General features: G+C 40.7%; 1 protein-coding gene across 4 annotated transcripts in view; it reads left to right on the forward strand.

The window, feature by feature from the left end:
* Nucleotides 1–26,105, forward strand: part of BSN (bassoon presynaptic cytomatrix protein) — a 203,895-nt gene that overhangs the window by 141,246 nt on the left and 36,544 nt on the right. For all 4 annotated transcript variants that reach the window (XM_081851280.1, XM_081851279.1, XM_081851278.1 and 1 more), the window contains exon 4: nucleotides 24,655–25,083. In XM_081851280.1, the coding sequence (XP_081707406.1) occupies nucleotides 24,655–25,083 (429 nt within the window). The remainder of the gene's footprint in view (nucleotides 1–24,654; nucleotides 25,084–26,105) is intronic.

Genomic DNA, 26,105 nt, shown 5'->3' on the forward strand with positions numbered 1-26,105 from the left:
CCGTAGTACCATTTTCAGGAGCCACCGCTTTGAATGATAGCTGAAGAGAGTGGGGGCAGGATATTACAAGAATTTGAGGAGAACAGGAGAACCATTTGATGTTTCCCAATATCCTCCAATGCTTGCAGTGCTCTGTCTACCTCTTGCTTCAGCTGTTGTTTCTGAAGCTTCCAATAAGGAAGGTTGAAGTGTGAGAGAAGTGTCATGGCTAAAAATTGGCTGCTGTTTCTTTAATGCTAAAAGAACTAAGTCAGCATGAGTCAGCGGCCTACAATAACTCATGCAACCTTTCACCAACTTATACCTGTATATATAGACTGGTCAATGTTAGTGTATGGTGTGGGTTTGGTTGGATGGTAGAAAGCTGGTTGCGTTTGGTGTGTGTAAAAGCTGTCAGTCGTGGTTGGAGAAGGAAACTTTTTAAGAATAAAAGCAGCATTCTGCAAAGTACTCTTTCTTAAGGACTCTTTGTGCCAACAAAAGTCTGAGGACTAGGCAAAGGGGTAAAAAGGAAGTCAGAACCTTTTCTTTTACAAACATTGACAGGAAGCTGATTCCATTGAGAGCTTCCATCTCAAGGAATTGGGAATATTTTCAAGTGCTGCTTCTCAATTATTTTCCTCACCCTTCACTTTTCCCATTAGGAAAGGTGACCAACTGCTTCAGAAACTGCCTCCTCAAGATACCTGGAGCCTCACCCTCTTGCCCACTTGATTGGGAAGCACAAAAGCAGCAGCAAAATGAGAACTGCCCTTTTGGGTACCTGCTCAGCGATAGATAGATATATTGCAAGTACCAGTTTGGTAAAGCAGTTGTACTATGAGCCAACACTGATGCTGGTAAGCAACAGCCATAAACAGGATATTGCAAGCAAGACATGAGAGAGTCTGCATAAGTCTAATTAATCCTCAGGGACCAGGTGCCATATCTAATATGGGTAATGCCTCTAATACAGCCATTAATTTTCTTTAACAAGTAATGGATTCCCTCCAGCAAGTATATTCCACCCTAATTAAAGCAAGCACTCTCATTTTCATTTCCTGAAAAGTCCTTTCAGTGGATCCTTTGAAAAGGTGCTCTGATTGACCAAGTCATCTCTTGTAACTCCGTCATAACTCTGTGGCGGGAAACTTAATTTCTATTACTCATCACTGGGTCCTTATTAAATGCCACTGATGCTCATCCCAGACATTAACAAGATCACCTCACAAATTTAGATTAAAACCTGCTTACCTGATAATTTCCATGTTTTGTGTGATCTTTTATACTATATAAAATCCACTTCTGGAAATCTAGCGGAATCTAGTGAAAGCTTCTTGCTTATTTCCATGTACCTTGCTTCCAGAAAGAAATCAATTAGCAACTCTGTTAACCCAAAAAATCATGGGTGTTTAGGCCTGTAATTTCCCCAGCGTTGTCGTGAATCATACCATGTGATGAAATTTGGGGTGGTATTTTGGCATACAGTTCTTTCCCAGCATATTTGTGGGTGAATCTTTGGGGAACAGAAGCATGTGTGCACATAAAGGGTAGTGACATGTCCAGGAACATCTGGTGTTGTGTCACACCATGGTCAGTGTTGTGAACAAAATCTAGTGCAACATGGCGGAATATCGATAAAAAAGCCACAGTTCCATAATGCAACACGTAATACAGCATAAAAGAAACATTAGAAACCAGAACAGAAGTGCTAGCATTATGACCAGGGAAACTAACATAACAATCCTTATTTCTGAATTCACTCTTTAATGCCCTGCCCAGAATCTTATGTTGATTCAAGTCAACTGTGTAATGTGAGGAGAGTGCTATTGTGCTCCTGACCTGCTTGTGGGCTTCCCATAGGCATCTAGTTCAGAACTACATGCTGAACTAGATGGGCCTTTGGTCTGATACAGCAGGGCTCTTTGAATTGTTTGTTATATTTGACCATTTTATTTTATTTTTCATATTTTTGTACTGGTGCTTCAAGCGACAGCCATTTTTACTCTCTGTCAGCAGTTTTGTATGAATACTGTAAATGTGTGTGTGTTTGTGTGTTTTAAAGTAATTGTGTGATTCTTGCTAATTCCCATAAACCAAGGATTCCCAAACTTATGTTTCCAGCTGTTGTTGGACTTTTGTTGTTTCGTTTAGTTGTGTCCGACTCTTCGTGACCCCATGGACCAGAGCACTCCAGGCACTCCTGTCTTCCACTGCCTCCCACAATTTGGTCAGACTCATGTTTGTAGTTTCGAGAACACTGTCCAACCATCTCGTCCTCTGTTGTCCCCTTCTCCTTGTGCCCTCTATCTTTCCCCAACATCAGGGTTTTTTCCAGGGAGTCCTCTCTTCTCATGAGGTGGCCAAAGTACTGGAGCCTCAGCTTCAGGATCTGTCCTTCCAGTGAGCACTCAGGGCTGATTTCCTTCAGAATGGATAGGTTTGATCTTCTTGCAGTCCATGGGACTCTCAAGAGTCTCCTCCAGCACCATAATTCAAAAGCATCAATTCTTTGGCGATCAGCCTTCTTTATGGTCCAGCTCTCACTTCCATACATCATTACTGGGAAAACCATAGCTTTTACTATACGGACCTTTGTTGGCAAGGTGATGTCTCTACTTTTTAAGATGCTGTCTAGGTTTGTCATTGCTTTTCTCCCAAGAAGCAGGCGTCTTTTAATTTTATGACTGCTGTCGTCATCTGCAGTGATCATGGAACCCAAGAAAGTAAAATCTCTCACTGCCTCCATTTCTTCCCCTTCTATTTGCCAGGAGGTGATGGGACCAGTGGCCATGATCTTAGTTTTTTTGATGGACTACAACTCCCATTATTCCTAGCTAGAAAGACCAGTGGTCAGGGATGAAGGGAACTGTAGTCAAAAAAAACTGCTGGAGACCCAAGTTTGGAAAATGCTGCCTTAAGCAAGCTGAACAATATTGACATTTATTTGTGATTGCTAAACACAACACAATAATGAGTGCTTCCTATGTTTATTTTTCCACGGCAGTACTGCCTGCAGCACACCATCATCTACAGAAAATATCTCCAAATCAATAGTTCTGTGAACATGCATGCAGGATATGAGTCCACGTGTTACATGTGTATAGACATGCAAGCAACTCTGGTAATGCTGTGGCTAGTTAGAAATGGAAGCCAAACCTTCCAATCTCCTCCTCTGGGAGGCAGGAAGAAGGGATGGAGGAGAACACAAGCTCAACACTTGTGCACGTAAAATAAGACTTACTCGTTTGTAAAAGTGTTTCAGATTGCAGCCTTTATTCTAAGAAGGTGTAGTGTGATGGATGAATAGTGACATTTTCTTCCATCTTGTATTAGTGGTATATACTGAAGAAATTATTCTGCTCCCAAGCAACCTTGGGAAATTCTCTGCAACAGCTCCTGAGGGAAACACTTGTGCTGAACAGTGACCCTTTGCTGTTGTGCATGGGAAGCTGAAGTCACATGTCAGTCAGTTCCTCTTGAATCTTAATAGTGCATTGTAGATTTACTATACTACAGCCTGCTCTATACAGCGGAGTGTATATATTAGGTATAGTTGAAGTAAATCAGGGAATATGGAATGGAAAGTAGATTCACAGAAGGAGTTTAAGATGTACAAAAGTGGATCGACATATTTATATATTATGCTGTTCTTTTCCTTTTACGCCAGTTGCAGAGTAATGCTGAAAAAGGTCCTGTTAACTTGCCCTATCCACTGACGTACTGGCTTCCCTTTCAATAGTTGCAGTTCCTCAGGAGTGAGGAACATGTAGCCCTCCAAAATGGTGCTGAAGTACAATGTGTGTCATCCCTGATCATTGGCCATGCTGGTTGGGGCTGACGGGAGATGGTGCCTGGCATTTGGAGGACCATAAATTCACCATTTTCACGTGCAAAAGCTATGAAAAAGCTGTTATATAACTCGGTTATTTTTAAACAGCTCTATTTATATATCTTAAGAGTACATATGATATCATCATGTCCATATGGCATTTCTTCAAAAATGAAAAAAAGAAAAACAACGACATACTGCTATTTAACAGGATGCATTCACATGAACATTGCTGAACAACATTAGTAGAAGTATTGTTTTTGTATTCTTCATACATATCAAGAAGAAAGCATTTTAGTGCTGTTCTTGTTCAGTGAAAATCACATGGAGATATTCCCAGAGTTCTTGACTATGTTTTATGTCAGGGGTCAGCAAACTTTTTCAACAGGGGGCCGGTCCACTGTCCCTCAGACCTTGTGGGGGGGCCGGACTGTTTTTTTGGGGGGCAGATCCCTATGCCCCACAAATAACCCAGAGATGCATTTTAAATAAAAGGACACATTCTACTCATGTAAAAACACAATGATTCCCGGACCATCTACGGGCCGGATTGAGAAGGCGATTGGTCAGGATCTGCCCCTTGGGCTTTAGTTTGCCTACCCATGTTTTATGCATTTCAAATTGCTGTGTTTTCTGTATGTGTTTTGCCTCTTTGGGAGGAAGGGGGAAATGTAAATTTAATAAATAATAGTAATAATACTTGGAAGTACCACTGTGTTCAATGGGGTTTAGTACCTAGAAAGTTGTTTAGAGGTTCAGCCTTGAGGTGTATTTATTAAACTGGGGAAAAACAGCTCATGCAAGCATGGTATCAGCAGCCACAGTACTTTTCAGCAATACAAAATGTGCACACAAAATTGTCATATGCAACACTAAAAATCTCACTTCTTAAAAATCTCTTCTTACTTCCCTGCCGCCTTTGTTCAAGTCTCCTGGTAAGAGCTGCAAAAGTTGTGTGTATCTAGGTAAACCTCTGGTTTGTGCCTTTTCCCTTCTGTGCTTATTGATTTCCATGCAAGCAAAGGAAGAAAAGAGGAAGACGTAGTTACTGTAATCATTGGACATAATGCACAAATGCATCCCAGCCAGTCCCGCTCTTGTGAGCGTAAAACAAGCCAACTAATGTTTGATAATTTACAGCTCAACCATTAGCACATTTACTCAGAAGTAACACCATTGATTTCAGCAGGGTTTACCTTCAAATAAACATGCTTAGGATTGCAATCTTAGCCACTAATTTATGAGAAGCCTTCATGTATCTATTTATATTTCCTGCACCATGTACCTATTTTCTGGCTTGGGGGTACATTTTGTTTTGGCAAGCGCTCTGTAGTCCTGTCGCATGAAAGAGCCTTAAGGTTATGCAATACATATCCATTAGGCACTGAAAGCATTTTCTTCCATGAGTATATGAAACAGAAGCATGCAGGAGAGTATGGAGATTTTCCACACCTTTTCTGGTTCATTTAGATGGTGAGTACTGCAGAGGCAGGCTGAATGCAAACTTCTCAGTGTAAGCTTGCACATCTAGGGATGGGGGGACGGGACCTTTTTCCCCTCTGGGGCAGGGGCAGCCAGTGGGTAGGGACAGCGATATGCATCTGGCCTCCTATCAGCTGCGTCAGTCTGCTTATCAGGAGGAGAAGGGGCAGCTTCCGAAGTTGTTCTGCAGGCAGCGGCCATACACTGGAAGAAAACGTTGCAAGACCTTACGGTGACCGATTTGGTTGGAGAGTGTTCTTTTCTATGTATCCTATTCTACAAGGAGAGGCTGGGCAGATGGGAGGAAAGGAAAGCAATGGCTTGACTGGAGAGGTTGTTTATCTTGTAAAAAAAGTGAGGAATGTAGATAAGCATAAGTTTGACCCACAGGCCAGAAGTTCATCACCCCTACTGTAATGTGTCTAGTTACTCACCCCTAACTGTAATGTTGTATTGAGCTTTTACTATTCTTTGTTGGCAGCCACCCAGAGCAGCTGGGGCAACCCAGTGAGATGGGTGGCATATAGCATCATCATCATCATCATCATCATCATCATTATTATTATTATTATGGTCTTAGAGTGAACTAGAAGGCGAATCTACATATAGAATGACTTCTGGTGTTTGGATCCAAGAAATAATGACCTCTGGTGTTTGGATCCAAGGGTGAACCTTTACACAGAGCGAAACGGTGGAGCCTATATGAGATAACTTCCTCCTGTCTTTCTCCTTTGGTGAAGCTTTCTCTCTTGATCAGGCTTACATTCAACTGCATCCTGGAAACTTGCTGGAAACCTAACTTTTTTTAGGTCACCCTCTGATATATTTCTAGCTTAAAATTTAATTAAAGAGGAAGTGGGTGGCCGAGGCTGGCTATTTATATAGCTCTCTGACTGGCACACATATTGCCTTCATGTGCTCCTTCCTGGATGGAGATTTTGATACTCTTGTTAAAAAATAATAAGTGACACATAGAATTGCAACAATATCCTTAGGAAGTTTCTGTCAAGGTGATGCCTATGGGGAGGGCTGACTAACCTCTGCTGTGATAGAAATACGAGTACAGTCCTAGTGTGAGGCTTGCTGGCCCTCCAGAGCCAAAATCTAGCAACAGTTGACAAATGTGAAATCTAAAGTGCATGCCCTAATCCTCTGGTTGAAGTTAAGCGAGGAGGTTGACTTCTTTTAGGAGTGCTAATGGTGAGAACAGGTTCACAGGGTGAATGGAATAACGAATCCTGAACAGACGGGTGAAAAGGACAAAGCACCAAAAATGACCCAAAAGCAGAGCAATCAAAATAAAAGGAAAGTGAAAGACTTCCCTTGTGTTTTTTTATAATAATATTTTACCAGGGTTAATAGGCAGGTTCAGAAACACAGACCTTGTATCATGGCATCAGACCATTGCATCATTTGTAAGCATGTGGATTTCCCCTCTTGCTACATTCCCAAAGATGTCATCACTGGATGACACATACACCCTTCCTACCTCATCAGTCGCCTGTGATCAAATGTTCATAAGATCTGGTATAGCTTAGTGCAGGCACGTCCAACTCTCTAGAGACCGCAATCTACTCCCAGTAAAAAACAACTGGCAGTGTCATTGGAGGGGGGGAAGGCCAAAGTTGTTGAGCTTTTTTAAGGGAGGTCAAACTTGTTGAGTTTTTTTTGGGGGGGAGGAGGCTAAAGTTGTTGAGCGCTATTGACAAGTGGATAATAAGTCTTTCATAGGCATAGCCAGGATTTTTGTTGGAAATCGTGAGTAAAAAAATCAGTGCTTTTCAATAATATTTGTGGATATTATCTATGCCCAGTGTTTGTTGTGGGGGAGGAAGGGAAAGGGGATTGTTAGCCGCTTTGAGACTCCTTAGGGTAGCGATAAAGCGGGATATCAAATCCAAACTCTACTTCTTCTTCAGACTCCATGTTACGCTATTAGAGTGTGTGGGACTGGCCACATATTTATTAACAAAAAGCAGCTACAGTGATAATTTGGATTAGGGTTCCATGAGACTGCTTTTCGTTTAGAAAGAATCATGCCCTGTCCTAAGCATACTATTTAAACAGACTATTCATGTGCAATTTGGCCCTAAGTGTTGTTGTTGTTGTCATTGTCTTTTTCTTGTAAATGAAACCCCCCTCTCCACTTCATCAGACTATACTCTACCATGTGAAGCATGCCTGAACTTCATGGTCTTCCTTGGATCATCTCTCCAACTATCTGAATTTATGCACATAGTGACTGGAGAAAGACTTCCTTGGTCACGTTGGCCCATCTGCAGATTGTTATCCCCTGAGTGGTTTCCTGATACCAACTTTAATGTCATTTTGGTGCCAGGCAAATACCGGTAGTTCTATTTGTCCTGGCATTTGAGCAGCTAGTGTAAGACATCTGTGGTTTTATCCATTGTGCTGCATATTAGATTTTGCTTTAATTGCTGTATTTAGTATATGCCATCCTGACATGCATAGAATTTTTTCTTAAATGAAATGAATGACATCCTGAAAAGCAATTGAAATCCTCCCTTTGTGGCTTTGTTTTTCTTCTGGTTTACCTTTTTTTGTAAACAAGTTTCTAATAGTGCAATCCTTTGCATCTTTACTGAGAAATAAGTCCCATTTAAAAGGGGCGGGGGAGTCAGTGGGACTTGCTCCAAAGTAAAAATGTATATTATTGCAGGTTAAAAGTTCTACCTTATTTCAATTCGATTTTTCATGCCCTTGATCAAGATCATTGTAGAACCTGGATGCTGAGATTGTTTGTATTCTAGTCCCTTTAACCCCTAGTAGACTATCTGATACACAATGTACCACAGGATCCTTATACAGCGGTACCTCTGGTTACGTACTTAATTTGTTCCGGAGGTCCATTCTTAACCTGAAACTGTTCTTAACCTGAAGCACCACTTTAGCTAATGGGGCCTCCTGCTGCTGCCGTGCCACCGCCGCACGATTTCTGTTCTCATCCTGAAGAAAAGTTCTTAACCTGAGGTAATATTTCTGGGTTAGCGGAGTCTGTAACCTGAAGTGTATGTAACCTGAAGCGTATGTAACCCGGCATACCACTGTAATGGAATCTCTGGGAATCTCCTGGACTACAAAATATATTACACTGTCCATAAAATATTAGTCTATTAAAGAAAAATTGGGGAGGGGGATGTTATGCAACACAATTCTTCTGCATAAAATCTTGGTCTATATCTTTTCCATGCTACTTCGGGGGTGGGGCAGAAAATGTGGGCTGTGTTTCATCAGGATATTTTCAGTTTTCAACCAGATTTAAAGCAAAGTTACTTATCAGCTGTGTGATTGAATGAAGCCAGAACCAAATGGTTTATCACATGCAGTGCTGCATAGTTTTGAGTATGTGGGACAGATCTGTATACAGATGGTTCAGCAGGTGATGACCAAGTTCAGTCGTATGCATATGGCAGTCCATGTACTGTATGGCTACAAAAATGGCACAGAGCACAGGGCTGATTACAGGAAGTGTAGCTTTTCTTTCCACTGCCTGTCCATCTCTGCATTTCTATTTTTCCAATCACTATGGCAACCCTCTTTATTTCAATGGGTTATTTTTACTCCCAGTTCCTGCAGTACCATCCATCTCCCTGAGGATTAGCACTTGCTTCTTCTCAACAGGAGAAGGCTATAATCATGCTAACAAACTTCACCACACAGCAGGAACTAATGGATCTTCCTGAAAAGTCAGAGTCATCAACAGCGTTAATTGCTCCGTTACCTGAAGTGTATAGTGAACACAAGTGGTGCAGCATGGAAGGAATATGCCTTGGGATCCCCAGGGGATAGGCTACTAAATAAATTCATAAGTAAATTGTGGTCCCAGCTTGGGGCTGGGGGGGAAGAGACCTTATTGCCAACACTCTAGGACCCCAGCGTTACAGGGGACATGTACTTAACTGACTCCAGCAGCAGTTTAACAGCTGTGGAGTATGAGCTCCAAATGAAGTCCAGCTAAATCCCCAAACGGCATAACAGCACACAGTTTAAGGGAGAGCTAATAGAAGGATGTTGTAGGATCTTCGTGGTTGTGTCAAAGGAAAGGAAATTGAAATTTCTGGTAGCGGTATAGTCTTCTATAGGAGGTCTACTGCCATGTATGGGACTTCAGGTTTCCATGTGTGGAATTTACATGTTCCAGTACTGAAAGTGAATTTTAGGCCATAAAACACTGTGCAGATTCTGAGGCAATCAGGAGAAAAAGCTTGCACACAGTGAAACAATGTCTGTGATAGACCTAAAGTCTGGAGAGACAGCTGAGCTGGGAACAGAGACAGACTCTGTGGATCTCTCATGATGTAAAATATTCTGAAATCCTAATCTGGATTTATCTGAGTCAACAGTGCAAACACTAGTTCCTTGGTGACAGCAAACAGGATTTTCAGAAGTAATTAAATAAAATCTATGGGAGGCTATATGGATAATCTTTCAGTCCAAAGAGAAGCATGGCTTAGCAATGCTTGATGCATTGTTAGCATATCCATCAATTTATGGCAGTTGTCAGTGATCCTTTCAGAACTTTTAGGAAACTAAGGCATGTTTGGAAACTAATTTGACCTATAGGGAACAGAATATGAATGGGATTTGCACAGGATATGAAGGCACATCTTGCTAAGCCATATATTTGAACATGATGTATCTGAAAATAGCTCCCACAGCTTGATCCACTGATTCAGAAAACTTTTATAATGGGAAAGAAACTGAAAATGCTGCCCACTGACATTATTATCCTCCTCATCTACTGTGTTTCTTACTCATCTGTCACCATGAGGTTCCTGGGCAGGTACAATAAGTAAAATAAAGTTAATATTTAAAAAGTTAAAACCTAATACAGTAAAAATAATAGGGTTGGTTCTAAAATATATATCTCAGGACTCAAAGGCCAGGGTAAAGATGTGCATATGGCAAAACCTATATGCTGAAGGTGCCCAGTGCATAGCTGTCAACTTTTCCCTTTTTTTAAGGGAAATTCCCTTATTCCGAATAGGATTCCTCACAAGAAAAGGGAAAAGTTGACAGCTATGGCCCGGTGAGACTGTGGGGGAAGGCACTCCAGAGTTTTAGGGGCTGCCACAGAGAATGCCAACTCCTGGACTGGCGTCTGCTAAAATTCTGAGGAAACTGGAACTACCAAGAGGGCCTCCCTTGCCAATCTTAACACCTGAGAGGGATGACCTTATTATCATTCAGATGATAAGAAATAACAGGAGTTGATTAAGGAAAAGCAACTTTCAAATATGTGGGGGAAATCAGAATATAAATAAAGAAGTGAACAGCTTTTATGGCTGATGCTAAATTTCAGAAATCAGCACCCAGGTTCTACATGTAGAACACATACTATAACAACTTTGTATCTTCATCCACAAATGCATCTATTGATGCATATTTCCTGAGGGAAGCAGTCAGGGCCAGTGCAAGGGATTGTGCCACCTGAGCCTCTGCAGCAGCTGCTGCTGCCCCTCTTGCACTCCTTCCCTCCTACTTTTCTTTTATGGTGGTGAGGTTTTCTGCCTCCATCTCCTACCTACCTACCTACCTACCTACCTCTCAGAGGTGGTTTGCTGCAGTGACCAAAATTGCTCCTAAACATTTTTTAGAAGTTTAAAGTTATAGTAACATTAAGCTCCACACAGACTCCGATTTAGGCAGCTGTTTTAGCAGCAAGCCTTGGCAGTGACACACAGCCACCGCACACAGAATGGCTCACTTGGACTGAGGACCCCCTTGTCCCTTCCTAGGATGATGTAGGGAGGGGAAGCGCCTTGCCAGATGTGGTGGCAGGAATAGTAGCAGAGCTGGCTAGCAGATGCATATGGCGGATACAGGGGTGCACCAATTTGCTGACCGCCTATATCTCCAAGTGAGACAACTGATCCAGTTTGCTTAATGGGAGGGCAAGCTCTGACAACAGCTGGTTATTCAGCAAGCGCACCAATAATCTGAATGCTGAAATATTTCTTGAGGTTCTGAGTTATGCTTGGTATATTATTGTGAAAATGCTTTATGAACTGCGAGCAGGTATTTTGATTGCTTATTGATGGAGCCTGATAGTACAGGCAGGAACTTGACCTAGAAATATCGTATTTATGATATAGCACAGTAATAAAGGTTTCAGAAAGTAAATGTGATTGAAATATTCATTGCAGCATTGAATCACTTGTGCCAGAATGGAAAAATACATTAGGGCAGATTCCTAGATGAACTGGATTAATATTGAAAGCCATTCTTCATATTAACCTCTCTGATTAGGCCATTTATTAATCTTTTCAAATAATTTATTAAAAGCATCTGCAAAAGCTGACCTGCTGCCAGCATGTGTCCTCCATACTATAACAATGTTTAGCCATAAAAGGAGATCCTGCTCTGGGCAGTGGGTCACCATCAGCAAGAAAACTCTTGAAGGGGTGAAACCACAAGAGTTTACTCGACAGCTGAAGACCACCTCTTTGCCTAGGCCTTTGGACCCTCAGACCATTGCGTGAAGGATGGATTTATAAACCACGTAAATGTATTAAGAAGATAAACTCTATAAGCAGTAGAGGGTGATAGAAGCATGGCCATCTCCATTGGCTTCGATCAGCTCCATTTTGCTTGCTCTCTCCCTCAACTCTCTTCTAGCAGCATTTCTCCCAGCTGCAGCACAGAGAAAGCTTGGGAAATAGGGCTTACTCCATTGGCTTTGCTGAAAAACTAGCTGCCTTTGGTTTCTCCTGTCCCTCAGCTCTTTCCATTCCAGCTGGCCATTACACTTGACAACAGCTCGTGTGTAAGGAGAGCTTTCCTTTCACCCTAGGTGCTGGTTTGCAGTAGGAATTTCTAGTAATACTGTCAGAAATGTGTAGCTTTTAGCTGATGCCTTTCTTATGTGTATTGGCTTTTATATGGTATTATGGTGCATCATGTGTTTACCTCTCTTGTAAGTCACTATGTGTACCCATGGTGCATGGAAAGGTAGACTGCAAATATTACAAATACGCAAAAATTCAAAAACAAAGAATAAATGGGACACACTCTCACCACTTCAGGTAAGCAGCATTCTCTGTATGATCTTTGCTTGAATACTTGAGCATTCCCAATGCATTTTATGACACAGCAGTGTAGTATGTTTCTTTATAGTGTCATCTTAATGATTTGGCGCTCTTTTTGACAACAATTCCGGTTATACTAATTTGACTGATTGGCTTGGCAAGTCTTAGTTTCATAGCTAACTGAAGGGAAAGCAGCTTAATATCTTTGAGGCATGTCTATCAATGAGCAGGTACCACAAGTTTCCACTCAAGTGCCAAATCTGTATCTGCATCCTCTCCTCCCCCTAAATCTGTTCTAGGGGGTTCCCCAAATAAGGTCCAGCAAATATGTTAGTTTCAGTTTCTCTCAGTTTCCATTTCTCCAGTCTTAAAGTTCAGTCCTCCCCTTTTCCACATCAGTTTGCATAAAAAATCCTTATGAAAGTTCATCAGCATTTTATTGTGACTTTAATATAATATACATATTTTAATGCAATTTCCCCTAATATAGACATTTTTTGCAAACCAGTTTACCCTAATTTATTTTTGTATGCTATTTTCACTGTTACATGTTATATTTCACCATTACATGTTATATTTCGCCTTGCCCAAATTGCCTCTTGTTCCACTTGTGCACAGATCATTGTTTGGAAGCCACTAACTTTCAAAGGGACTGAGTATGTATGACTGACTGCCCATTCTGAAGTATAGAGAACTGCAGTTATGGAACTTTAGGCTTGAACTTTCCTGTATTCTATTTTCTTGGGGAACTGGGAGCTAGACAAACCACAGGGTGAACTATGCTACATGTTTAATGGCATTCTCTATGCTTTATCAGTGCCTGGGACAAGCAACTTGTACAACTGTCACCACGAAACCATGACTTCAGTAGATGGATCATAGGCATTATGTGGCTTGCTACATTAAAATGACATGGAGTCCTGGATTTTCTAGGTGAATTTACAAAGATACGTATACGCAGTGCAGCAACAAATTACTCAGCTGTATGAAGTTTCTATTTCCCCTTCTTGAATGAATCATAGCTTTCATTTTCTGATGTGTCACCGACAAGGTGGGCTGCGTTTGTGTGATCATAGTAATACAAATCTTAGAGCTGAAATGAATTTGTAGTCAAAACTTCTCAAACTTTTCTTCTGTGGATTTTGATGAATAATGTTCTTTGGATAAGTGACTATTTGGTGCCTGTTTGATGTTCAGCACCAATGTTTGACATCCAAACATTTTGTCGTAGCAAACCAACATTTGCCAGTATGTGACAGCTACCATACAGTAGTAGTTACTTTTGAACTGTATCTAACACCTAGCAGTTAGTCTTTGACTGAAATTGGCAGCTTGCAGTAGAACTTAGGTCATTTTATATCAACATGATGTACCCATCAAAACAGGCGATTTTCAGATTTTATTGCCAAATTGTAATTTTGAAATTCATTGGCAAATTTTGGGAGCAAGGGTGGTATCCAGCTAAATATCTATGGTAATGCAACAACTTTTAGGCGCACAGCATAACTTCCCCATCCTCTCCTCTCCCTATGTTCCCCCTCCAGTCAGCTTTGGGTTTTCCCCAACCTATTTATTTGAACTTGTGACCTTTCAGTGATGTGCAGCTGTTATTATTAGCATTAATTGAATTTATAACCCGCTCTTCCTGAAGGAGCCCGGGGTCATTTCTACCAAACTGTTTTTAACCTATTCTCCACTAGTAAGAAGGATGCATCATTTTTGAGACTTGGGATTGATTTCCGCACAGAGCCAGTCTATCAGACTCAGTAATATACAGTGGTACCTCGGGTTACATACGCTTCAGGTTACATACGCTTCAGGTTACAGACTCCGCTAACCCAGAAATAGTGCTTCAGGTTAAGAACTTTGCTTCAGGATAAGAACAGAAATTGGGCTCCGGCGGCGTCACAGCAGCAGGAGGCCCCATTAGCTAAAGTGGTGCTTCAGGTTAAGAACAGTTTCAGGTTAAGAACAGACCTCTGGAATGAATTAAGTACTAACCTGCGGTACCACTGTACTTCCAGATGACCTGGAAACCTGAATTGTGTGTGCAGCACATACAGTCCACAACATCCTGATCTTGAATAATGTACCAAATTTTCAGGTGTCTGAAAGCAGAACATATTGTCAATAGTCAAAACTCAAAACATGACAGGTAACCTTTGTATTGTTTTAGAGTTTATAGAGCTGGGGTTATTTTAAGTTGTTAATCAATGCTGTACTTTTACTTTTATACTTCATTATTTTTACATTGTACACTCTATTGTTAGGTACTATCTTGTGGTAGGGGAGAATGGTCTATATATATTTGAAATAATAGCTGGCACTCCTAACACAAAGTAAAGGAAGCTATGAAATGCTACTGAACACGGTCTGGAAAAGTAATAGTAGCACATAAGCTTACCTGCCAAGTGTGTATGGCTAAAGCCCAAGGGAAACAAGCTCATTTCTCTGTCTGTGCTGCTTGTTTTTCTCATAGACTCTCCTCTCCAGATGCGAGGAGGGAACCTAGGAAGGTGCCTTATACTGAATCAGACCACTGGTCCATCTAGCTCAATATTTTCTACAGTGTCTGGCAGCAGCTGTCCAGGGTTTCAGATGCCCTAACTGGAGATGCTAAAGATTGCACCTGGGACCTTCTGTATTCAAAATAAATGCTATACACCAAACTATGGCCCTTCTCCAGGGAGAAGTCCTTTGAGTTCTGAGCTTACGTAGTCATTTTTAACTTGTGCTTAACTTCCTTTCTTTGAGTAGTTTAGAATTGAGGCATTTCTCTCTTTGTACAGTCATGTTTAATGTTTGTTATTCTGTATAATTGGTCACATGTGTTATAGAAGGGGGTCCTCATGACTATGGCTGGTTTTAGTTTTATCCTATTTATTTTAAACTCAGCTGTTGTTTAAAAGGATTCTTTATTTTGTGCAAGATCGTTCATAAGTATGTTTGCAAAAAAGAAAAATGAAGTCAAGCCACACTAGACTTGCTGGGTTGTAGCAGTTTTCCCTTTTTTAAGGGAAAAAGTGGAATTTTTTTTAAATTTCTTGGATTTGCAATTGGAACTTTCCTCTCATTTATGGATTGTAAGGATTAAAAAAGGACTAAAGGACCAAGCCGTCGGGCTGTCGGGCGTAAGAGAACTGTCAAACTGCAGAAACTGTTACTAGAATTTAAACTGCTACATTGGAACATTGTTGCCTGAACACTGTTGCTGGCACCTTTTTTGAAACTTTGTGATTTTTTTTTTAAAAAAGAGAGCTCTGGAGAACCTTCCTTTTGTATTGGAACTATAAGGATTCAGTATTGGGATTACAGGAACTTTTAATGGTGGAAAAAGTTCTTTCTTTCTTCTGAACTTCTGAGGCACTCCCCCTAGAGGATTGCGGAGTTATAGAGGCCTGGGAACTACATTTTATTTTGACTTTCTGTTGTTTAATTGTTTTTTTACTCTGAACTTGTCTTTCCCATGGAATAATAGACAATTTGACCTTGAACAGAGGCAGGTGTGGAATGAGTGGCTCAGGGAGAACAAGAGCAGCTAAAGCGAAAGCAAAACAAACTGTACAACTTGTTCAAACAACTTTGACTCATCAACGTAGATCATCGGTCCCAGCTGTGCTGGAAGCACAGAGGGGGAAAGTTGAACAGCCTGCAGCAGAAGATATGGCAACAGGAGGATCTGAAGGAGTTTTGAAACAAATTTTGGAGCAACTGGCAATTTTAAATCAAAAGGTGGATAACCAATCAACAAAAATTGACCAAGCTACATCCTCGATTAGCAAATTAACTGATCAGGTTTCCCAGCATACTCAGGCAATTGAAAATCTGCAAGGAGCAACGGCTGAAAACCACAAACTAGCTGAGGAAGCCAATCAAAAAGCAGAGCAAGCTAATAAGAAGGTTGATGAGATCAAGGGAGAAGTGAAGTCTTTGCAAAAACAGATAGGTGAACAACAAGCCTACCTGTCAATGGTTGAATTGAAAAATCGGGAGAACAATCTCAGGCTGAGAGCTATTCCAGAACTTGAACAAGAAGATTTGAGTGGTTATTTGACATCTGAATTTTCTAAGTTCTGGGGCATAGAAGAAGATAAGGACTTTAAAATTGTAACTGCATTCAGACTGGGTAGATTGGTAAAGAAAGACAAGTCCAGAGATTGTTTGATTATTCTGAGATCAAGGGAAGAAAGAGACAAGATACTAGGCCTGCATTTTAGAAAATCTCTTGAGATACAAGGCAAAAAGGCTGAAATTTACAGAGATATACCAAAACAGTTATTGGACCTTAGAGCCACCTATATAGAACTGACTAAATTGTTGAGATACAACGCAATTCCTTATAGGTGGGAGTTCCCACAAGGACTATCTTTTACCTACAAAGGAAAGAAAGTTAGAATTAAAACAACAGAAGACCAGCAAAAGTTCCTGCACGACCACGGGGAAGACCTTCAAAAAGGAGCAACAGCATCTTGGCCGCCACCATTACCTGGACCAACACTACCTGGAGCTGGACCAACACTTCCACCTCTGGGATCAGAGGAAAAAGAAGATACCCCATTGTAGGATCAACGAATTAATCCAGGATGTCTCTGCAGCTACTTAGTTGGAATATAAATGGTGGAAATTCCCCGGAAAAAAGAAGAAAAGTATTTCACATTTTGAAAAAGGAACAATTGGACATTATTTGTTTGCAAGAAACTCATGTGACTAGGCTCCATAGAAAGGTGTTAATTAATAAAAGATTAGGCCAGGAATTTATTTCATCGGACAGAGTTAAGAAAAGAGGAGTGGTGATATATGCAAAGGAGAGCCTGTCACCGAAATTTTTATTCAAAGATGAACAAGGAAGAATTTTGGCGATTGAAATTCAGACACAAGGAGAAAAATTTTTGATATTAGGAATATACGCACCAAACGATGGGAAATCAGAATTTTTTAAGAAGCTGCATGAGACTATGCTGGACTATTTGGACTATACCAACATCATTATGATGGGAGATATGAACGGGGTTGTATCTACAAACATGGACAAGTCACAAAATCAAAATATAACAAAAGACGGCAGGCTACCTAAAACCATTTTTGAACTAACTGACAATATGGATTTGATTGACATATGGAGGACAAAGAACCCCTTAGGTAAAGAAGGAACCTTTTTTTCCGAGGCTCACCTGTCATGGACACGAATCGACCAAATATGGACAACTAGAGGACTGGCACCTAAGACTAGAAAAGTGGAAATCTGCCCAAGAACCTGCTCCGACCATAATGCCTTGAAAGTGGAATTGAGACTCAATTTAATCGGTTCTTTTAGATGGAAAATGAATGACACCTTATTAAGAGATCAGGAGATTGTGAAGAAGGCCCAAAAAACTTTAAAAGATTATTTTGAGATAAATTTAAATACCACGGTGGAAAAAAGAACAATCAGGGACGCAAGTAAAGCAGTTATGAGAGGGTTTCTGATACAACAAAATACGATTAAGAAAAGACTCTGGAATGAAAAGAAGGATAAGATATTGGAGAAAATAAGAGAAGGAGAGAAAAAATTAAGATCTAGGCCAAAGTCGAAGGAGGTGCTGAGAGAAGTGAAATTTCATCAAGCACAATATTCGAAATTGATAAATCAAGAGGTTGAATGGAAAATTAAACAAATGAAGCAAAGATCATTTGAATCAGCAAATAAATGTGGGAAACTGCTAGCATGGCAGTTAAAAAAGAGACAAAAATTAAACACAGTTACAAACCTAGAGATTGAAGGGGGAATTGTTCAGAAACCAGAAGAAATTAGAAAGTGTTTCCAGAGATACTTTAAAGAACTTTATGCACAGGGGCCACAGAAAGAGTTTGAGGTGGATCAATTTTTAAAAATCAATGGATTACCAAAACTACCTCAGGAAATGAGAACAATCCTGAACTGCAAAATAACACAACAGGAAATTGAAGGTGCCATCCAGAATTTGCAATTAGGCAAATCTCCAGGCCCTGATGGACTCACCTCCAAATATTATAAGACTTTGAAAGATTATCTGATACAACCTTTGATGGAGGTTTGTAACCAGATCATGGAGGGGAAGAAGGCACCGGAAACATGGAAAGAAGCTTTCATCACATTGATACCCAAATTAGAGACTGAAAAGACTCAACTTAAGAACTACCGTCCCATCTCACTCCTAAATGTGGATTATAAAATTTTTGCGGATATTCTGGCAAGTAGGTTTAAAAAAGTACTTAATGGAGTGATTCACAAAGACCAGGCGGGCTTTCTCCCTGGTAGGCATTTGTTTGACAACACCAGAAACATCATTGACATCTTGGAACTTTTACAAACAAATATCAATACGAGAGCGGTGTTAATTTTTATTGATGCGGAGAAAGCCTTTGACAACATATCCTGGATGTTTATGAAGAAAAACTTGGAAGGGATGGGAGTGGGACGGGGGTTTGAAAATGGAATAGAAGCAATTTATTCAGAGCAAAAAGCTAAACTGATAGTGAACAATGTGGTGACAGAGGAATTTAAAATTGAAAAAGGGTCACGACAGGGGTGCCCCTTATCCCCCCTTTTATTCATTTCAGTCCTGGAGGTGCTTTTGAACATGATTAGGGAGGACCGGTTGGTACAAGGAATCCAGGTCGGAGTGAAACAATATAAACTGAAAGCATTTGCAGATGATTTGGTTTTAACATTACAGGAGCCAGTATCTAGTACAAAAAGAGTTTTAGAACTGATTTATGAATTTGGTCGGGTGGCGGGATTTAAGTTGAACAAGCAAAAAACTAAGGTTTTGGCTAAAAATTTGACACCTACAGAAACAGAGGAGTTTCAGAAAGAGACAGAACTAAATGTGGTTTAAAAAGTGAAATACCTAGGGGTTCATTTGACCTCCAAAAATTTGAATTTGTTTAAAGATAACTATGAAAAATGTTGGTCGGAAATCAAAAGAGATTTGGAAATTTGGTCAAGATTGAAACTTTCCTTGTTGGGTCGAATTGCAGCTATAAAAATGAATGTATTGCCGAAAATGTTATTTCTGTTCCAGGCCCTACAGATCGTGGACAAAGTGGAATGTTTTGGAAAGTGGCAGAAGGATATTTCTAAGTTTGTCTGGCAGGGCAAAAAGCCCCGAATAAAGTTTAAAATATTAACTGATTCGAAAGAAAGAGGGGGGTTTGCCCTGCCGGACTTGAGGTTGTATTATGAATCTGCAGCCTTCTGCTGGTTGAAAGATTGGTTTTTGTTGGAGAACACTGATGTCCTGGATCTGGAAGGGTTTGACAATGCTTTTGGTTGGCATGCATATTTGTGGTACGACAAGGTTAAAGTTCATAGATTGTTTAAAAACCATATTGTCAGAAGAGCAATATTTATGGTCTGGACAAAATACAAAGACTTATTAGAGGGTAAGACCCCGAGGTGGCTATCACCGGTGGAGGCTAAGGCCCGAAAAAGACTTAATATGGAGGCCTACTGGCCGAAATATTGGGAAATAATTGAAAAAACTGGAGACAATTGGAGGTTGCAGAGCTTGGAAAAATTAAAAAATAAGGTGCGAGATTGGCTACATTATGCTCAAATTCAAGAGGTTTTTAAAATGGACAAAAAGGTTGGGTTCCAGGTGGAAAAATCGAAACTAGAGATGGAATTGCTAGAACCAAAAACTAAGATACTTTCGAGAATGTATAACTTGCTGCTTAAATGGAATACACAGGAGACAGTTAAATCTGCCATGATAAAATGGGCACAGGATATTGGGCATAACATCATGTTTGAGGACTGGGAAAGGTTATGGAACACCGGAACAAAATTCACGGCATGCAATGCCTTGAAGGAAAACATTATGAAAATGGTATACCGGTGGTACATGACCCCAGTCAAGCTTGCTAAGATATATCACCTGTCTGACAATAAATGCTGGAAATGTAAGGAGGCGGAAGGGACATTCTTTCACCTCTGGTGGACTTGTCCAAAAGTGAAGGCCTTCTGGGAGGTGATTTACAATGAGTTAAAAAAGGTATTTAGGTATACCTTTCCCAAGAAACCGGAGGCCTTTCTTCTGGGCATTGTGGACCAGAAAGTGTTAAAGAAGGATAGAAATCTCTTTATGTACGCTACTACAGCAGCAAGAATTCTTATCGCAAAGTATTGGAAGACACAAGATTTACCCACGCTGGAGGAATGGCAGACGCAGTTGATGGACTATATGGAACTGGCTGAAATGACTGGCAGAATCCGAGACTTGGGAGAAGAAACAATGGAAGAGGACTGGAAAAATTTTAAGGACTATTTGCAAAAACATTATAAGCTGTATGAATGTTAAGAAAATGCACGATTTAGGAAACTCTAGCTTCAGCAACTTGATTAGGTGAAATGAAAACTAAGGTACAAGAAATAAGAGGTGGAATTATGAAATAACTTTATTATGTTTAATTTAAATACATAAGAATTGGGACATAACATTGTGAATCTAGAAACATGATAAATCGAAAGATACAGTAAGTTATGAAACAAGGTAACAAATTGCTGATGTTTGTACTACAAAGAATGCAGGGTTTGGAGGATGTGGGGAAGTCCAGTTGGTTTGTTAAAAAATATTAAGGGAAAAAAAAATAGATGGGCAGTCAAACATCTGAAGGTATCACATGGTGACAATGGTGGTTTTAGGGTATATTCCATCAACATGTTGTTTCCTGTGTAGTTACTTCACTTGCTTAATGTACGCTTCCATCTAGTTACCTGTCTTCTTCCTATTTCCACCCCCACCCCTTTAGCTGCATTGGGATATTTGAGCTGAGCCTGACCTGAATAAAGGAAAAAGCCTGTTACATTAATTATATAGTCCCCGAGGAGAATGAATGCAGCAGGATTTTCAAAATGACGCTCTCATCATTTTAACTGTGCGTTTACCTTCCCACATGACAATGTGATGGCAGGAAATGGCTTGTGTTATGTTCTCAACAGATTTGCCACAGAATCTCAGGGACATCCAAGCATGGCTACAGCCCTACTCTTTATCTATTTATCTGGATAGTTAAAATGCTCAGTGTACCATTTCTAAATCACAGGAGTATGAAAGAAAGAACAGAAGCCCCGTATCAAAAGGCATAAGCCTATACATATCCATAAATAAACATGACAGGCATCCAGTCCACTGCTGCCTTTTCAGTATGAGAAAACTGAAAAGAGTACGGCAAGCCCTGCGTGGAGGGGAAACAGATACAAACAGATTGTAAAGGAAGACAAACAGGAGGAGAGTATCTGTACTGGATCAACATCCTACAGTCCAGTGTGTTTCCTTGTGAGGCAGACCATATCTTATGAGGTGGATGTGGCTTCCCTTCTGTAGTTCCATATGCTTCACACATCACAGTCAAAGAGCTGGCTTATTGGTTAAAGTGAACATATAAACACACTGTCCCATTGCCTTTTCACTGCTTCCTTGGGATTGCCAGCTCACAATGCTGCAGTAAAGACTGGTGGAAAATTATCCATCTAACTATTAAAGGGATTGGATTGGAGACTCCTCAGGGCCTAGACTCAGAAAAAAATAGGCTACCTAACTCCCCAGTCCGTAGTCCCACAATCCATTTTCTCAGGCCTCTCTTTTTTCCCTCAGGTTCATGTAGTACTCTCTATTAATTGCACACTTTTCCTGCGGTTAAAATGCAAGAGGGTCCAAAGTGAGCCTTGCAGAATGCCATGCCATGTGCGGAGCAATATTCTGCCAGAACCATCCTCTGGCCCATCAGGCAAGAGTGGAACTACTGTAAGCTAGTCCAGAAGCATTCTGTGGTCATTGGTACTGAATACCTCAGTATGTGGTGTGCCAGAAGGTGTCATATGAAGTCAGATATGTATGAGAGAAATATATGGTTGTAAAATGAAATCTTGAGGTTGGAAAGGGCATGTTAATATTAATGTTGGGGACACAAACATCATTATGTTTCTCCACCCCTCCTATAGCCCATCATCCAGCAGACTTAAAAAGCCCTCATTATAGAGAATCATCCTCTTGGTAAAATACAGTTTAGCTTCTGCATTTCAGAGCTAAAAATAAAAGAACAAGAGAAGAATTTCAGCTGTTATGCATGCAGCAGATGCACTGCACACAAGGGAGCCATTATGAGTGGAATAAGTGAATGCAATTAACAGCGCTGAAGTGACTAAGCATTCCATATAAAATCACTATGGATCAAAGTGAAGCTACTTGTGCATTTGAAATGGCATCTTTAGCAACAGGAAACACAATACCAAGTAATTTTTCTTAATTTTAGGACATGGAGGGGGTTCCCTCCCCCATGTATTATTCTGAAAAATTATGCCTTGTCTACTACATGTTTTCAGAGAAAGACATTGCATAGAACCTCATGATTTTAAGCTGTTTCTGTTGAGGGACAAGATGCTGATTTCATATTAATATTATCTCTTTGATCACTGCGGTGTTTCAGTTAGCTTGTTGAGATACATCTTGAACTTGACCTGGTGAAAACATTAAGCAAATATTTGGGTCCCCAACTAATATCCAGACAATAACTTTTGCAAATGCATATATATAGGATGGAGATAAAGTAGTTGTGAAATGCTGCCTTTCTCCATTACAAAGAGAAATCACAGCCTGCCAGACACATGGACATCGATAGCACCTTCCACAGAAGCACCCACTGTGATGCAGACAAGAAGAACCCAGAAACTGAGAGGCTGCAATGTTCCCCATAGATAGCTATTTGAAAGCTTTTGCTTCTATGTGCAAATAGCCATCCTTTTGAATTAGCTATCAAAAATGGAAAAAGGGTAGTCAGTGCAGTGTAGTGTCCAGGCAGCTTCTTTGGGAGGTTTCCCTGTTGGGGGTTTTCATACTGCTGTGGATATGCTGTAACTGGGTGCAGAGGTGATCTGAATCTTAAACTTTGTCATGGTGGTATGGGCAGAGATTGAGGAGGTTGTGGGAAGTATTATTTTGCTCTTAGTTGAGTTTGATGTGTTTTAACACACACCGTCTCTTTTGTTGTCATAATGCCATGCTAACAACACTGCTCATCTTTGGCTCTTCCACTGGAAATGCACTAGTGTAATATTATGACATATCTCTGCTGTTATGCTGATGTTGGGTCCTTACCTGTATGAAATGTCTAACATCTGGTGTCATAGGGCATTCCCCAAATCCTAAACTCCCCAGCTTGCATAAATTGAACACAGAAGATAAAGCTCATAATTACTTTGTTGTAGTGTTGTTTTTTAGCTGCAAAGCATTCCACAGGCAAACATATTTTTATATTTTCACAACTTGCTGACACGTCACTTTTTGGTGCACTTTAATTAGACCAAATCATGCAAAATTTACACCAATAGAACTGAGTCTTTGCATTCCTATTCTACCCATCCTCAGCAGAGAAGATCATCACAATGTAGGCTTTATTAAGTTTTCATCTCATAAGGAGTACACTCTTTACTCAAGACCTATAATGCATCCCATAATGCTTTGATGAACATGATTTATATCTGTACTTCTGGTTGATGTCCACATAGTTCAGAATCCATACTTTGGGCATGGCACCATCAGAAATAACTTTTCTGTCTTAAGATTGTTTGGCTAATTTTGTTTGTTTCTTCTTTTTTACATGGTCTCTGGAGCATTAAATGGCTATCCTCTGCAGCCATTACCCTTCCTTTTGATGATAAAGGCTTTTCTGCACTGAAAAGAATAAGAAAAATAAATATTTGATGTTCATTTTCAGTTGCTGTTGTTAATAATAATCACGAATCCAAATAAGCCTTGTTTGTCCTCACAGCAATCCTGGGAGGCTGGTCAATGTTAATCCCATTTTAGAGATGGTGAATTGAGGCAGCCACACTCTGACTTGCCCAAGGCCTCCTGTCCATGACTGAGTTATAATTTGAACATCTAAGGCTGGGGGAAGGGTTGTAGGTTTGCATGCAGAAGGTCCAACATTCATTTCCCCAGCATCACCAGGTAAGGCTGGGAATGTTTGCAAGTCTGAAACCCTTGAGAACTGCTGCTAACTAAGCTAGATGGATCAACGGCCTATCTGTCCAAGGTTGTAATCTTATGTGCACTGACCTGGGAGTTAGCCCTACTGAATTCAATAGGATTTACATCAACCCATTAGACCATGGCAGTTTGGGGGTTACAGCAAAATCTGCTTTCCTCCACATAATGTAAAGTGGAAATAATTGTTTAACTTAGAGAGAAGGAAGTATGTTGCATTCAATAGGAGAGGTATCTTCATGCTGATCTTGAATGAAATGTGGATTTCATTCCTGGTTTGTTTGTTTTTTCCATCTTATTTCAGAAAAATGAATGGCTGTGTTTGAACTGCCAAACTCAGAGGCTGCTAGAAGGAAGCCTAGGAGACCCTGCTCCAATGCCACTGCCTGCTCCAAAGCAACAGCCAATTGGATCCCCTCGACACCAACCCGGAGGAATTGTTCAGCAACAGAGAGGAGCTCCTCAGCAACCTGAAATGTCAGCTCCTCACGACAGGCACCTTTCACAAGCAAACCATCTCAGGACTTCAGAACCGAGTAAATTACCAACCACTGTCCAAGAGAGAAAGCCTCCTGCTCCATCAGAAGGAAAGCCACTGCCCAAACTACCCGAAGAGCCTCCCAAAGCTTCTGAAAGTCCATTGCCAAAGGGGAAAACTATGGCCACAAAACCAGAAGTGGATATCAAAGATAGCACGACCGTATCCGAGTCTCAGAAAACACGAGAACAGGAGGTAAGCATCGCTCCACTGGACACAATGGTTTAGTTAGAAGAGGGGTTTTTTGAGTAGCTGATACCCAACCTAAAAGCCAACAGGAGACAGTTTATTAAAGTGTTTTTAGCTGGCAGTCAGGCAGGGGATGATAGAGACATGGTGGAGATGAGGTGGAGATGAAGGTGCCAAGATGGTGGGGAGGTCAGCATAGTGCAAACTCATTGGCAGAGCCAATGTGGTGCTCCTGCTGGTGCGTTTGCATCTACCCACTGCCTCCTCCTCCTCTGCCTCCAAATAAGCCACAGTGGGTCACCTGCCAGAAGCTTGTGTATTGGCTCTACCCTAGCTGGCAAGTTTCTTCCAGCTGTAATGCTTTAGTCCAAATGCCATAACTGCCTTTCTGGATAAGACCAAGCAGGACATGAAGGTGCTTGTTATTTGTCTCCAGCATCTTTCATAAGTGTACCTCCTATGCACAGAGAGGTTTCACCTATCACAGCACTGTCTGTTTGTGGGGCCAAGCACAGTAGGCCGGTGACCCTGCTAGGTGGTTTGTAATAGCAGAAATGATGACAAGACAAGAGTGTTTGTTTATGCACAGTGATTTAAGGCATGTTTTACAGAGAAGACCTTTCAGAGAGTCTTTTTCCTTCCTTCTGACCCTAGTGTAATGCCTTTGCAGCCTTAGGTTCAAACTACATGTTACACTCATATGTATGTAGCTGCATCCTAATAAACCTCTTTATGTTTTAAGAGTAGCTTTTGTGTGGGTGTGTGGTGGGGGTTATCCAGCAAAAGCCGGTAGGAGTCAAAATGGCTACCTGTGAATAACATTTGCACCTGTGAAGTCAGTGTCTGTTCCTTTTTAATAGCATTCGCTATTGGGTAATAATAGGGGTTACCGAGATCTAGCAGAGTTTAGCAGAGAGAATGAAAGTGCGAGCAGAGGAGGTGGAGTGTTAGGTGCCACCTGCACAGTGTGAGGCTAATTGTGAGATGCTCCAGAGAAAAAACAAAGATGAAATTGAGTGCTTGAGGGA

The sequence above is a fragment of the Podarcis erhardii genome, assembly GCF_964252035.2.
Source record: "Podarcis erhardii genome assembly, chromosome: 2".
Lineage (NCBI taxonomy): Eukaryota > Metazoa > Chordata > Lepidosauria > Squamata > Lacertidae > Podarcis > Podarcis erhardii.